This window comes from Alnus glutinosa, chromosome 7 (assembly GCF_958979055.1).
Source record: "Alnus glutinosa chromosome 7, dhAlnGlut1.1, whole genome shotgun sequence".
Classification (NCBI taxonomy): Eukaryota; Viridiplantae; Streptophyta; class Magnoliopsida; order Fagales; family Betulaceae; genus Alnus; species Alnus glutinosa.
This window is the reverse complement of record NC_084892.1, coordinates 19,047,199-19,059,212: the sequence shown is the minus strand read 5'-3', so window position 1 is coordinate 19,059,212 and position 12,014 is coordinate 19,047,199. Positions and strand designations below refer to the sequence as shown.

The following is a 12,014-nucleotide window of genomic DNA, read 5'->3' as shown; positions in this document are numbered from 1 at the left end:
CTGGTTCTGCTCCACGCGCCTGTCGATGGAGTGCACAGCAAGCCATGGAACTCATAGACTGCTGCATGGAGGACATAGACACCTGCAAGCTGCTCATCCCTCCCTGAAGTGCAGCAAGAGCCTCCATAATCTGAGCATAATTGACCTCTGGCTCAGATGGCAGTACAGTATGTGAGGATGAAGCCATATCTGGAAAGCTGACTGGCATAGCAGCAGGTGGAGGCGCCTCATCATCGGAGTCATCTCTCTGCAGCTGCGCATTAGACTTCACCAAAGTCTGCTTGTTGATGGGCTGCTGGATTTTCATCTTCGGTTCGCCATTGACATTGATGCCCGACTGAAGAATAATCTGAGTAAGGAGGCAGCCAAAAGGGAGACCAACAGTGCTCTCATCACGGGCTTAAAGGACTTCAAAAATAATATCAACTAAGTCCAAGAAATTTCAGCATGGCAGATATATGCATCTCATATTCCAAAAATAAATAACTTTCTAACAGCTTTAAAGAAAACTGAAGAGAGAAAGACTAGAAAAATACCTAAAATATGAGAGATATATGCAAAAAGCCAAAAACTTAAAGCCAACCTTACTCACAAACAGCCAAAAATTCTGATTTTGTGGGGTATGAAGAGAAATCGGCGATCTGGGCATTTTATAGCTGCTGTGGGGTCCCCGTCCAGACGGTGGATTGATGACATCCGGACGCTCGCTGCCTCGAAAAAGAGCAGAAAGGTCGCGCGCGTCCGGACAATATAAAGAGACCGTTCGGACGATGATGACAGCGCGCGTCCGGACTCCTTCAAGTCCTGTCCGGACATGTGGGCTCCATCTCCGTCCGGACTCCAAGGGAGAACCGTCCGGACCACCAGTCCGTCCGGACGTCAATGTAGACCGTCCGGACGCTCCACACTGAAACACCAGAAAAGCTTAGAAGAATTTACAGAGATCAAATTTTCTCAAGTCAGTGTCAGAATACGCATGCATAATCAACTGATAACACAATCAGAGAGCATCTCAGAAATACACAGAGATATAAAAGGAAGTTGAGATTTCAATTAGCACACATAATTTTTCCTGATCATATAAAAATCAAATAGGCAACTCAACTCAAGCAATGCGTGTGTGTGTGTGGAGACTCTTTTCCCACAAGGTAAGACTATCCAAGACATGACAAAATGCAACTAGATTTTCTAGACATGAGAGAAAATCCAAGACAGATTAGCCAAAAGTCAAACCTTATAGCTTGCTAGGGCCTAGACACCCTCATCTGATACACTCCCCCTAAGATACAGCACATATAATTTTTTACTTGCTCATAGAGGGCAAGGAAAGTTTAAGCACATAAGCAATGATTAAACAAATTTAAAGCACATAACCTTTTATGAATTACTGCTCGAATCTTATGGTACTGCAAACTGTAGGGAGTGCCAGAGTTTATAGATGCTAGGTTCAACTAGCCTGTGGTCAATTAGGTCATCTTATCAATGACTTCTCTTATCCAAAATTTTCAAAAGAAAAGAGTCAGAGAAGGAAAGATGTACCTTTAGGGGAGCCCGGGATAGTGCACTTTTTCATCGCATGAGGAAAAAAGCTATCCTACTTTTTGCATAAACAGGAAAAACACTTGGCTAGCATAGTCAAAACTCTCAATTATATCTAAGCGTATTTAGTCAATGCATACCGAATTGAGATATTAGGCAAGAATGCATGCAATATCTAATAAGCCAAGAGAAATAATATCCTGCAAATTCTCCCCAAATTTTTTTTTTTTTTTTAATAAAAGAAATAAACCAACATAACAAGCAATATGGAAAAAGACATCATATGCTAAGGTACAATCAAACCTGTGTGTGCTCAAAGATGCCACTACAGAAAAACAGTCGCTCGACCTGCTTTTTTTGTCTTCCCCAAAAATACCTGCAAAGTTTTCTCAAGAAAAACACAATGGGGCACAACCAATTGGTTCCTAGATAACTAGCACATAAATATGACAAGGAAAATATGCTAGCAATCAAACCTGATGCCTTAGGATTAGGAACCAAATCCTAGGCATGAACACCTGAATCCGCTAGGTGCGCCTATTCCCCCTCCTGGGGTAACTGTCCTTCTCAGCCCAAGTCTGCCTTCTAGTGGGTGGTGGCTGACAAGACTGCATCATCCACTCCATCATGTTTTGCATCCAAACAGGAGGCTCACCGATGTATTGCTCTTGAGGCCTTCTCAAATGCCTGGGTTTGCTCTTGTAAGTGCCACTCTGATTGGCTGGTACAAACCGCTGTTGAGTCCGCTGATGCTGAGGAGCATGAGACCAAGAGGCTTGGAACTGATGTCTTGGTGCTTGTCCCCATGGTGCCTGATGCCAAGGAGTCTGATGCTGAACTGCAGGTACAGTGCCATACTGAGCTTGTCTAGGCACTTCTTTCTTGGCTTTGGCCTTTTGTGCTTTCAAGAGGGAGCACTGAGGCCGTACATGCCCACTGAGACCACAATGATGGCAAATAGGAGGTCTTCTGATGGAATGAGGCTGCTGAGTGCCTGGAACATCATCATTGACCTTTTCCTTCTGTTTATCTTCAATAACTGTAGGAAGCTCTGGGACTGTAGGAGGCACAAACACAGTCTTCGAGGAAGAAGGAATATCAGAAGAGGAAGCTACATACCCGATACCAGTCTTGTCATGTAGGCTCTTCTGGATGGACAGCATACAAGTCAACTTCTCATCAGTGACTCTCTCTAGCTGGAGCTGTCTCTCAAGTAGCTTTTCCTCGAGCTCCTATATCTTGAGCAGCAGTGAGCTTTTCTCAGTATGCAGACTGTTTAGATCATTAATTTGCTGCTTTCGGCCTTCCCTCAGCTTCTCAAACTCTTTGTAGAGAGTTTTGTATGCTTCCTTGAGCTCTACCTCATTCTCACTATGCTCCGAATAATATGAGTCTTCTTCTTCAACATAAGGGGCCACAAAAGCCAGAAATTTGTCAGACTCTGAAGTATCTTCTTCGGGCTCATCACTGAGAGTCACATTGTAAGCCTTCCCCTTGCCCTTCTTGAGATTCCCGCAATCGGCCCAGATATGCCCATAGCCTAAGCATTCAAAACATCGGGGTCGTCTGGGATCTTTCTCATCCTCTGGTTCAGCTTCTCTGAGAGGTTTCTTGGCTTTTTCAGAAAACTTCTTCTTGAACCGATCATCTTTCATTAGTCTTTTGAAATTTTTGGCAAGCATTGCCACAGCCTTTTCTTCATCCTCAGATTCTTCTTCAGAGGAGGCTTCTACCCTCTTCTTGGAAGCCTTAAGAGCAATGGTCTTTAATTTCTTGACCGGGGGCAGAGACAGCTCGTATGTTTGAAGAGATCCAACCAGCTCTTCAATCTTCATTTCTTCAAGATCCTTACTTTCCTCAATAGTTGTTACCTTAATCCTGAAACGCTCGGGCAAAGATCTGAGAATTTTTCGGATGAGTTTTACATCCTAGATAGGTTTCCTAAGACTCACCATGGAGTTCCTTAGGTCACTTATTTTGGAGTAAAACTCTCCAAATGTCTCTTCCTCTAACATCTTAATTTCTTCAAATTTTGAAATCAACATCTGAAGTTTGGCAGATTTTACAAGTTTTGTGCCTTCATATGTTGTTTCCAAAATTTGCCATGCTGCTTTGGTTGATTCGCAATTTGAAATTTTGGCGAATTCAGATGGAGAAAGTGCTTGGCATAGAGCATGGAGGGCTTTGTCATTTGAAAGACGAGCGTTCTTTTGAGGGACTAGTTCAGGTGTTGTTTCCTTTGGTTTAGTCCAACCAGTCTCAACAATACCCCAACAGTCAATAGATTTCAAAAAGAAAGGCATACGTGCCTTCCAATAGCCATAGTTTGAGCCATCAAAGGTAGGAACAGAATTAAGAGTTTGAGACATAATAAAGATAGAAGTCAAATAAATAAAAAAACACTCAAGAAACTAATCTTCTCAGAGTGTACCAAGCTCTGATACCAATTGAAAAATTGAAATGACTTCTAAAAGTAAAGTGTGTGCATAAGTGTCAACAAAAATTAAGGCACAGCGGAAAGTAAATGACACAAAGATTTTTGTTGATGAAGTGGAAACTTGGTTAAGAGAAAAACCACTCAGGGGCAGCCAAACCCAGGAATTCCACTATTCAAAAGACAAAGCTAGATACAAGATAGTAACACTCACATGTACCGATGCAGTGGTCGTACCTTGATCTCTGACGTGTAACCCAACACGAACGCTTCCCAACCAAGTTCACCTACCTGAAGGGGTCTTCAATGGAACTCCTTACCTTAGAGCCGACCTCTAAGATAGACTTCAATTTATAGCGCAGCACACTTGAAAAAAACGGCTCTAGAGGAAATAACACGTCTCTAAGCTCTAATGGAATTTACACCGAATTCTTGCAGCTCTAAGTGCTCAAGGACCCCTATTTATAGTCTGGGGGTCAGAATGGGCGTCAGGCAAAATATGCCTGTGAGCCGTCCAGAAGGTGGACCATGACCGTCCGAACGGACAACTGTGCGACAGGTTTTTCTGAAATTTTCGCGGAGAAATCTTTCCTGTATTAGAACATCGTCCGAACGGGATAGCTCGATCGCCGGACGGACGCACGTCCGCTGCAAGTAATTTCCATAACAGGCTTCGCGCGTCCAGACCAAGGGGCAGGAGCGTCCGGACTGCTAAACTTCAGCACGCAATTTCCATATTTGATGTGTGTGCGCCCGGACCATGAGGGGGAGACGTCCGGACGGTTGAAGTCGAATCGTCAGTTACCATATACGATGCACCAGCGTCCGGACCACAGCTGTCAGGCGTTCGGACGGTGAAATTCAAACTGCGATTCTTGCCTTATGGACACACGCGTCCGGACGGGATACCACATCGTCCAGACGGTTGATTGATCTTCCCTTTCTTGAATTTGGAAAGAATCAGTGAACCGTTCGAGAACTGATAGGCGTTTGGACGTGCTGCTGAGACGTCCGGACGGATCAAGCTGGAACAGAAACTTCTCGATACAGTGAAGTGTCCGGACGGATGAAGCACGTCGTTCAGACGGATGATGCTGGACTGTCTGGCGTCCGGACGGTATGACACATCGTCCGAACGGATGGAGCAGTAGACAGATGGGCGTCCGGACGGGATGACACATCGTCCGGACGACTGACAGGGAACTTGAATTGTCTTCTAATCTTGACATCACTCTGAAAGTGGAATCCCTGTTTACAGCATCTTTACACATAAATGATTTTGTCCAAACACAGAATAAGGCCAAAATACTAACAGATGTTTATGTTGGCTCTGTGTGTTGTGTATGTATCTTATTATCTAATGTCTTAATATCTGATATAATATACTCTCATGTTACGACACATTTTTAGTATTGATGTTTGGTTCATAGCGTGTAGTCATGCCATTGTGATAATCTGTTTTGCCAAAAATAATAATAATAATAATAATAAAAATAAATAAATTGGGTTGCCACAAGCAAAATATTTCCTATCCACTGTGGATTGTAGCATAATAGTTACTGATAACAATAAGCCCTAGTCAAGAAAATGGCTTAAAAAAAAAAAAAAAAAAAAAAAAAAAATCACAAGAAGCGCTTTACCGTTTACAAACATTTTTCTTCTTTTTGTAAATGGGGGATAAAATTAGATGCTAAGAGTTGATATCAATTTATGAACAAGGAAAAGAGAAAAGTAAGTTCATAGCTCTTGGGTACAAACACCCCTATGGACTAAAATCAACTTACTTAACTGGTGGTCCTCTCAGTGCAAATCTCTTGAAAGATACCTAAAATCATTAACGATAGGTCCATCTCTATGTGATAAAAGGCCTATATACTTCTGCAACTCTCTCAAAACATTCCTAACTTCTTACCTGCGTAAATCGGGAAAGTCCATTCGAGACTCAACTGTCCATATGAACTTTGGGCTAAACCTACGGCTTACCTGGACAACTGAATCTCACATAGACTGTCTCATAATAACCGCCCAAACTGCTAACGTTTTAGACAGGTAATTACTGTAAATTCTCATCCATATATTAGGCATTATTAGTCTCATTTGAATCACAAGGTTAAGCCACGGGTATAATTTCTATTGGGTAATTTTATATACTATATTTTTATCTTACACTACTGTTTGGCAGTTCTAATCCACCTTTAATTTTTTATTTTTTATTTTTAAATAAAAACTAATCCTGTCGTTAATTGGAATTGTCATGTCACTATTTTGCAATAGTTAGGGAGAAAATTATGATTTCTAGCGTTACAAAACTTCTTTGGATAAGCAAGTATCACGGAGACCACTCATGGATGGATCACACTGACTTCTGTCAAGGCCAACAACCACGAGTTACAAACAAATTTCCAAGGACATAAAGTGGCCATGGCAGTGATATATAATCAAAAAAACAAGCATCGTCAAATGCACAAACTGTTGGTGACATTTCTTTTCATCCATTGTACACTAAGCAGTTTGATGCCCTTTGAAAGATATTAGGGGCAGTGCCCCAAAAATACAAAAATATTTAAGAAATAAAATTGCTCTCAAGAGAGCATATTAGGCCTACTAAATATTTCATCACACAGTTATTCAAACAATAAAGCAGGGATTTACTTCCCCCTTTTTTTTTTTTTTCTTTTTTTCCTTTTTTCCTCAATTCAGGTACCTCTGAAAACTGAGAATTTGGAGATTCAAACTCAAAACCACTTGTAAATGACTCACTTAGCACTGGCAAGCTGGGTACGGAGAAGCTTGGCAGCAGCAACCATGTTTTGGAGAGCTGGCTTCACCTCAGTGTACTTGCGGGTCTTGAGTCCACAGTCAGGGTTAACCCACAAGATGTTTGTCTCAAGCACAGCAAGCATCTTGTTAATCCGGTCGGCAATCTCTTCGGTTGATGGTATTCTAGGGGAATGGATGTCATAGACACCAGGCCCAATTCCAGCACCATACTTGACTCCCTCACGGAAGACCGAAAGGAGCTTCTCATCGGAACGGGAGTTCTCAATGGTGATCACATCGGCATCCATGTCGATAATTGAGTGAATGATGTCGTTAAAGTTGGAGTAGCACATGTGGGTGTGGATCTGTTGATTGTTAGAAGATGAGCACAATGCAAAAAATGGAACCAAGAGAAGGAAATAAAAGGCCGTACTTCAAGGTATTAACTAGGGAGTGAAAAGGGTATAAACCTGAGTAGTGTCGTTGACACCACAGTTGGTGATCCTGAAGGAGTGAACAGCCCAATCCAAGTAGAAAGCTTGCTCAGACTTCCTAAGGGGCAGCCCCTCTCTCAAAGCAGCCTCGTCAATCTGGATAACATTGATACTAGCTTTCTCAAGATCCTCCACTTCATCCTTGATGGCCAAAGCAATCTGATAGCAAGTTTCATGTCTGGAATAGGAAAATATTTCATGTTAAGGAACTACAGTCTAGAAAAGATCAAAAAAGTAGAAACAGATTTTTCATCCCATTTTTCTTTCTTTCTTTTTTTGGGTCAAAGGATTTTTATACCTGGGCTGGTCATTTCGGACAAAGGACCAGTTAAGAATGGTGACAGGTCCTGTAAGCATTCCCTTCATTGGGCGAGCAGTCATGCTCTGAGCTGCAGCGGACCAGAATACAGTCATTGGCTTGGGACGGCTCACATCACCATAGATGATGGGTGGCTTCACACAACGAGATCCATAAGATTGCACCCACCCATTGACAGTGAAGGCGAAACCTGACAACTGTTCCCCAAAGTACTCAACCATATCGTTTCTCTGTAATGAAATTTTTTCCACAATTAGCAACACATGAAAAGGGCAGGACGCCACACATAAATAAGGTAGCTTAGTCATATATGGTGTTCATTTAAACTTTAAATCACAAGAAATGCACGAGATATCCCCGACTGCTTTTTCTATATTTTCTTATATAGACGATATACTAATATGGGGAATCCCACCTCAGGCTCTCCATGAACCAGAACATCAATATCAAGTTCTTCTTGGAGCTTGACAACTTTGTTAATTTCCTCCTTGATGGCCTTAACATATTCATCCTCAGAGATCCTAAGTAGAAAAACATTGATCAGGCATACATTAGATAAACTGTCAAAACCTCACTGGGTGAGCCAAAAAAGGAAAATTGTCAGCTTGCTTACTTCTTGGCCTTGTACTCACGACGGACCCTTCGGAGTTCAATGGTCTGGGGGAAGGACCCAATAGTTGTGGTTGGGAGAATTGGAAGGTTGAGCTTCTTCTGCTGAGCATCCAGTCTGGCACTCACATTTGTGGCACGGCGGTGGTCAGAACCCTTCAAGGCAACAGCCTGATAAAGCAAGATATCAAGTCAAGAGTAAATACAGAGTCATGCAGCACAGTCACTTATAATGCAGAAAAGTGAAAAATGAAAAATGAAGCACTCACAGCTTTCTGAACAGCCTCATTTGTCACCCTTGGGGACGACTTTCTTGATGCCAGAGCTGCAGCATTAGCAGAGAAGAATGCCTAAAAACAGAACCACAAACAGTGAGTACGTTGCATTAATATCAACTAAACACAAAATAATAAACAAACTCAAAGCCAAGTTGGCTTCAAGGTTGCTGTTTTAAGAGATTTCTCTCAGAAGTACAAACAAACCTCAACTAAATTTTCAAAGTAAACAATGCCGCAGTACATAGCCAACCGTCCCTTCTAAATTGAAGTTCAAATTTATAACTACTCTACTAATCAATCTTCACCATTATCCTCATTATTGATTAGGAACCCAACCAGCGCAATGGGACCTTGTATTTTCAGTGGTAACACGAAGAAAGGAAGGTTACCTCATCCTTGTGACCAGCCAATGCCTTGGCCAATGCATTCACTTCAACAACTTTCTGTGCTGCAAAAGCAAGCCATGACTTGATTTCCTTGTCCAGCTTAGTCTCATTAACTAGATCAACAGCAGTGTGGAGAAGCGAGCAGGAGGTAGAGACCACAAGTTTATCTGCACAGACAACATAAAAACATTAATAGAACTTCATACAATGAAAGCATCTAACACCATGGGCAACAAATTAGACGGAAAAGGTGTACCTTTGCCCACAATGCCCTCAAGAGCCTTTAATGTATCAAGAGAAGCTGCATGATCATTGGCCCAAATGTTCCTTCCATCAACGACTCCAGCAAAGAGGTATTTACCCTTTGGGAATTCACCCTTGATCAAATCAAGGGTCTTACTTCCACGGACCAAATCAAATCCAAAAGCAGTGACACCCTTCAAAGCAGTGAGTGTCTTGTATGCCTCAGCAGGAACATCAGCAAAGTAAGTTTCAATGAGAACATTCACGCCAGATAAAGATGACTCCAGTTCAGAGTAGGCATCGGTGAATGCTTTCAATTTGTGAGAATCAAGATCCATGACAAGGGTAGGCTCATCAAACTGAATCCAGGAAGCACCAGCTGATTTAAGCTCAGAGACAACTTCCCTGAAAATTTGTTTATTGATACAACAGCAAATTTAAGATGTCAAATCGTCTTAGATCCAGAACCAAAAATGACATACATGGGAGGTAAGAACATCTTACTTGTAAATAGGAAGGATTTTGCCGAGAAGGGAGAGAAGAGGGAAGTTCTTCTCAACACCCTTTGCAGGTTTAGACAACAACAAGTAGGACACGGGGCCAACAAGAACTGGAACAGTATCTACTCCAAGCTGCAAAAGAGAGAGAGAAACTCGATACTCAAAAATATTATTAATAAACTTATTTAAAGTAAATTAAGTCCAAAAATGATTCAGAAAAAAATAATAATAAAAAAAAAAATTGTGAGATTAAAGTTGTACAACAGTTCATTGGGTCCAAATGTTAGGAATGCCCCAACCGCCCTCTTCCCAAAGAAAAGGTTAAGGGGAAAACAACTTGTAATTGTGATCATAACAAGCTAACCTGGCAGGTACATGCTATGTTTGTTCCTATTTATTTCTTTAATTCAATACAAACTTATTTAATATTTGCAAAATAAATTCCCTCTACTGTTGTTACATTTGGCAAAGAAAAAGTTGCTCCATTTACAGTCCTCATATTTTCATGAAGTGGCAGAATACACCTATTTTATATATGTAATTAGTTAACGGATACAACAACTGAACTAGAGAATTAAAATAGAAACATACCGCCTTAGCCTCCTTGTATTCTTCCACTGCCTTGTGAGAAGCATAAGAGAACTTCACATCAGGTCCCAATTCAGGGACAATGAAATGGCTAAATCAACACAATAACAATAGATCAACATAAAACTTCAAAAACCAATAACGATAGTAGAAATATCTTCACCAACGCAGCATGTAAAGGAAGGTCAGCACTTACTAGTTGGTGTCAAACCACTTGGTCATTTCCATAGCAGGTACAGATGCATTTCCTCTGGCCATAGAGAAGTAGGTGTCAAATCCAATCTCACCCCCATTCCAACCATATCTTGACGGAACAGCACCGAGCAGTGCAGTGGTGTCAAGCACCTGATCATAGTATGAGAAAGTGTTGCTGGGGATGTGCTTGATCCCAGCATCAGCCATCTGCTTCCAGATGGAAGACCTGAGATCAGCAGCCACCTTTTGTAAATCCTCGGCGCTGCTTTTCCCATCCCAGAATGATTCCAAAGCAAACTTTAGCTCTCTCTTGGGGCCCATGCGAGGGTATCCAACAATGTGTGACGCCATTATCTAAATCACAAGATCCAGACCAAAGAGAAAATTCAGTACTAATGACCCAAACTACAGGTAGCAAATGAGAACCTTGCTCACATCATAGATTCTTGAAATCTTCCATTATGAAAGCAGCAAGTTAGGAAAGTGAAACTAAAAAATATTAATTAACAAGTAAGATTTAAAATACGATTTAATGAATCATCTTCCAACGTACAATAATATACTAAAAGTTTCAAAATACAAAAATTTTCAAATAGCAGATGTAAATTATGAAACAACGTTCAAGAAAACTAATCAAACAGTCAGTTTCAAATTACAATTTAAGCCGCTGTCGGAAATTCAGATCTACGATGCACTATTAAGGAAGATCATTTCTAATTTCTATGCTCCATAGCAGATTCCATATGTTTCACCTATAAGATTGTTTTGTATTTAGATTGCCATCTTCGGCAATTCAATTAAGTAACGCTACAGAGAACACAGATCGAATATCGAAAGCAGGGCATTGATCTGAAAACAGAGTACAGAGACTGTACACATTCAGTCCAGTAAATCTTAAAAACCCAGATGCTATTCCACTTCAGATCTAACGCCCAAAGCAAACACCCAGTACTAGATCTACAAGAAAAAACCAGAAACCAATAGATCCGTGACCCAACATGCCCAGCAACCAGCTACCGACAACAACAGACGAATCCCAGAAATGCTAACCCAATGAAAAAACAAATGGTCCTCGCATTGGCACACTCACCAATAGATCTCAGCGAGGAAAACAGAGTCTGGACTATCAGAAAAAGAAAAGAAAAGACGACGAGCAAGAAGAAGAACAACTCTTAGATCAGTCCCAGAGACATCGCATGCATTTACGAATGACTGAAGAAGAGGAAGAGATAGTAACGAGGGGAGAGGGATTATCGTGTGCTTGCACGGAAAACGAAGGACTGAGAGCAACGAAAGGAGCGTACCTTTCGGAGGAAGAACCGCTTGGGATATAGAGACGGGTTCTTAGTTCTCGGTCAATACCAGATGTGGAGCAGAGAGAGCGAAGCGCGAGTTGGAAGGGGTGGATTGCGGGTTTATTTATAGCCAATTTGCGGCCGGTGGTAGATCTGGGATGTGATGGCCTTTTCACTATGTTCAATTATAAAATATTGTGTAATTGCATAAAAATTAAAAATTAAAAAAAAAAAAAAAAAAAAAAAAAAAAAAAAAAGAGTACTGTGACTTATAAAAAGAAAAAAAAAATTTATAAAATAATGTGATATTTTGAAGGGCGTTTCTTTTCTTGTTGCGTTCTGTTCTTGGGCGTTTTACGCGCTCTTGTGGGTCG

At 41.2% G+C, this 12,014-nt stretch overlaps 1 protein-coding gene across 1 annotated transcript; it reads right to left on the bottom strand.

Annotated features, from left to right (window-relative positions):
- Positions 1–6,434: 6,434 nt before the first annotated feature.
- Positions 6,435–11,792, bottom strand: LOC133872295 (5-methyltetrahydropteroyltriglutamate--homocysteine methyltransferase). Its single transcript, XM_062309773.1, has 12 exons — positions 11,650–11,792; positions 10,347–10,699; positions 10,154–10,241; positions 9,567–9,694; positions 9,076–9,467; positions 8,823–8,986; positions 8,425–8,505; positions 8,160–8,326; positions 7,962–8,067; positions 7,526–7,776; positions 7,204–7,405; positions 6,435–7,098 (listed from the first exon to the last, which is right to left on the bottom strand). Exons 2-12 carry the CDS (start codon positions 10,694–10,696, stop codon positions 6,730–6,732), a joined length of 2,298 nt encoding a protein of 765 aa, XP_062165757.1. The 5' UTR covers positions 10,697–10,699; positions 11,650–11,792; the 3' UTR covers positions 6,435–6,729.
- Between the last annotated feature and the right edge of the window lie 222 nt (positions 11,793–12,014).

Excerpts from the sequence above, each read along its gene's own strand:
- LOC133872295 (XM_062309773.1), bottom strand. The coding sequence starts at position 10,696 with ATGGCGTCACACATTGTTGGATACCCTCGCATGGGCCCCAAGAGAGAG. Across the intron at positions 9,695-10,153 it reads AATACAAGGAGGCTAAGGCG|CTTGGAGTAGATACTGTTCC; the intron begins GTATGTTTCTAT and ends TCTCTTTTGCAG. Across the intron at positions 7,099-7,203 it reads GTGTCAACGACACTACTCAG|ATCCACACCCACATGTGCTA; the intron begins GTTTATACCCTT and ends AACAATCAACAG.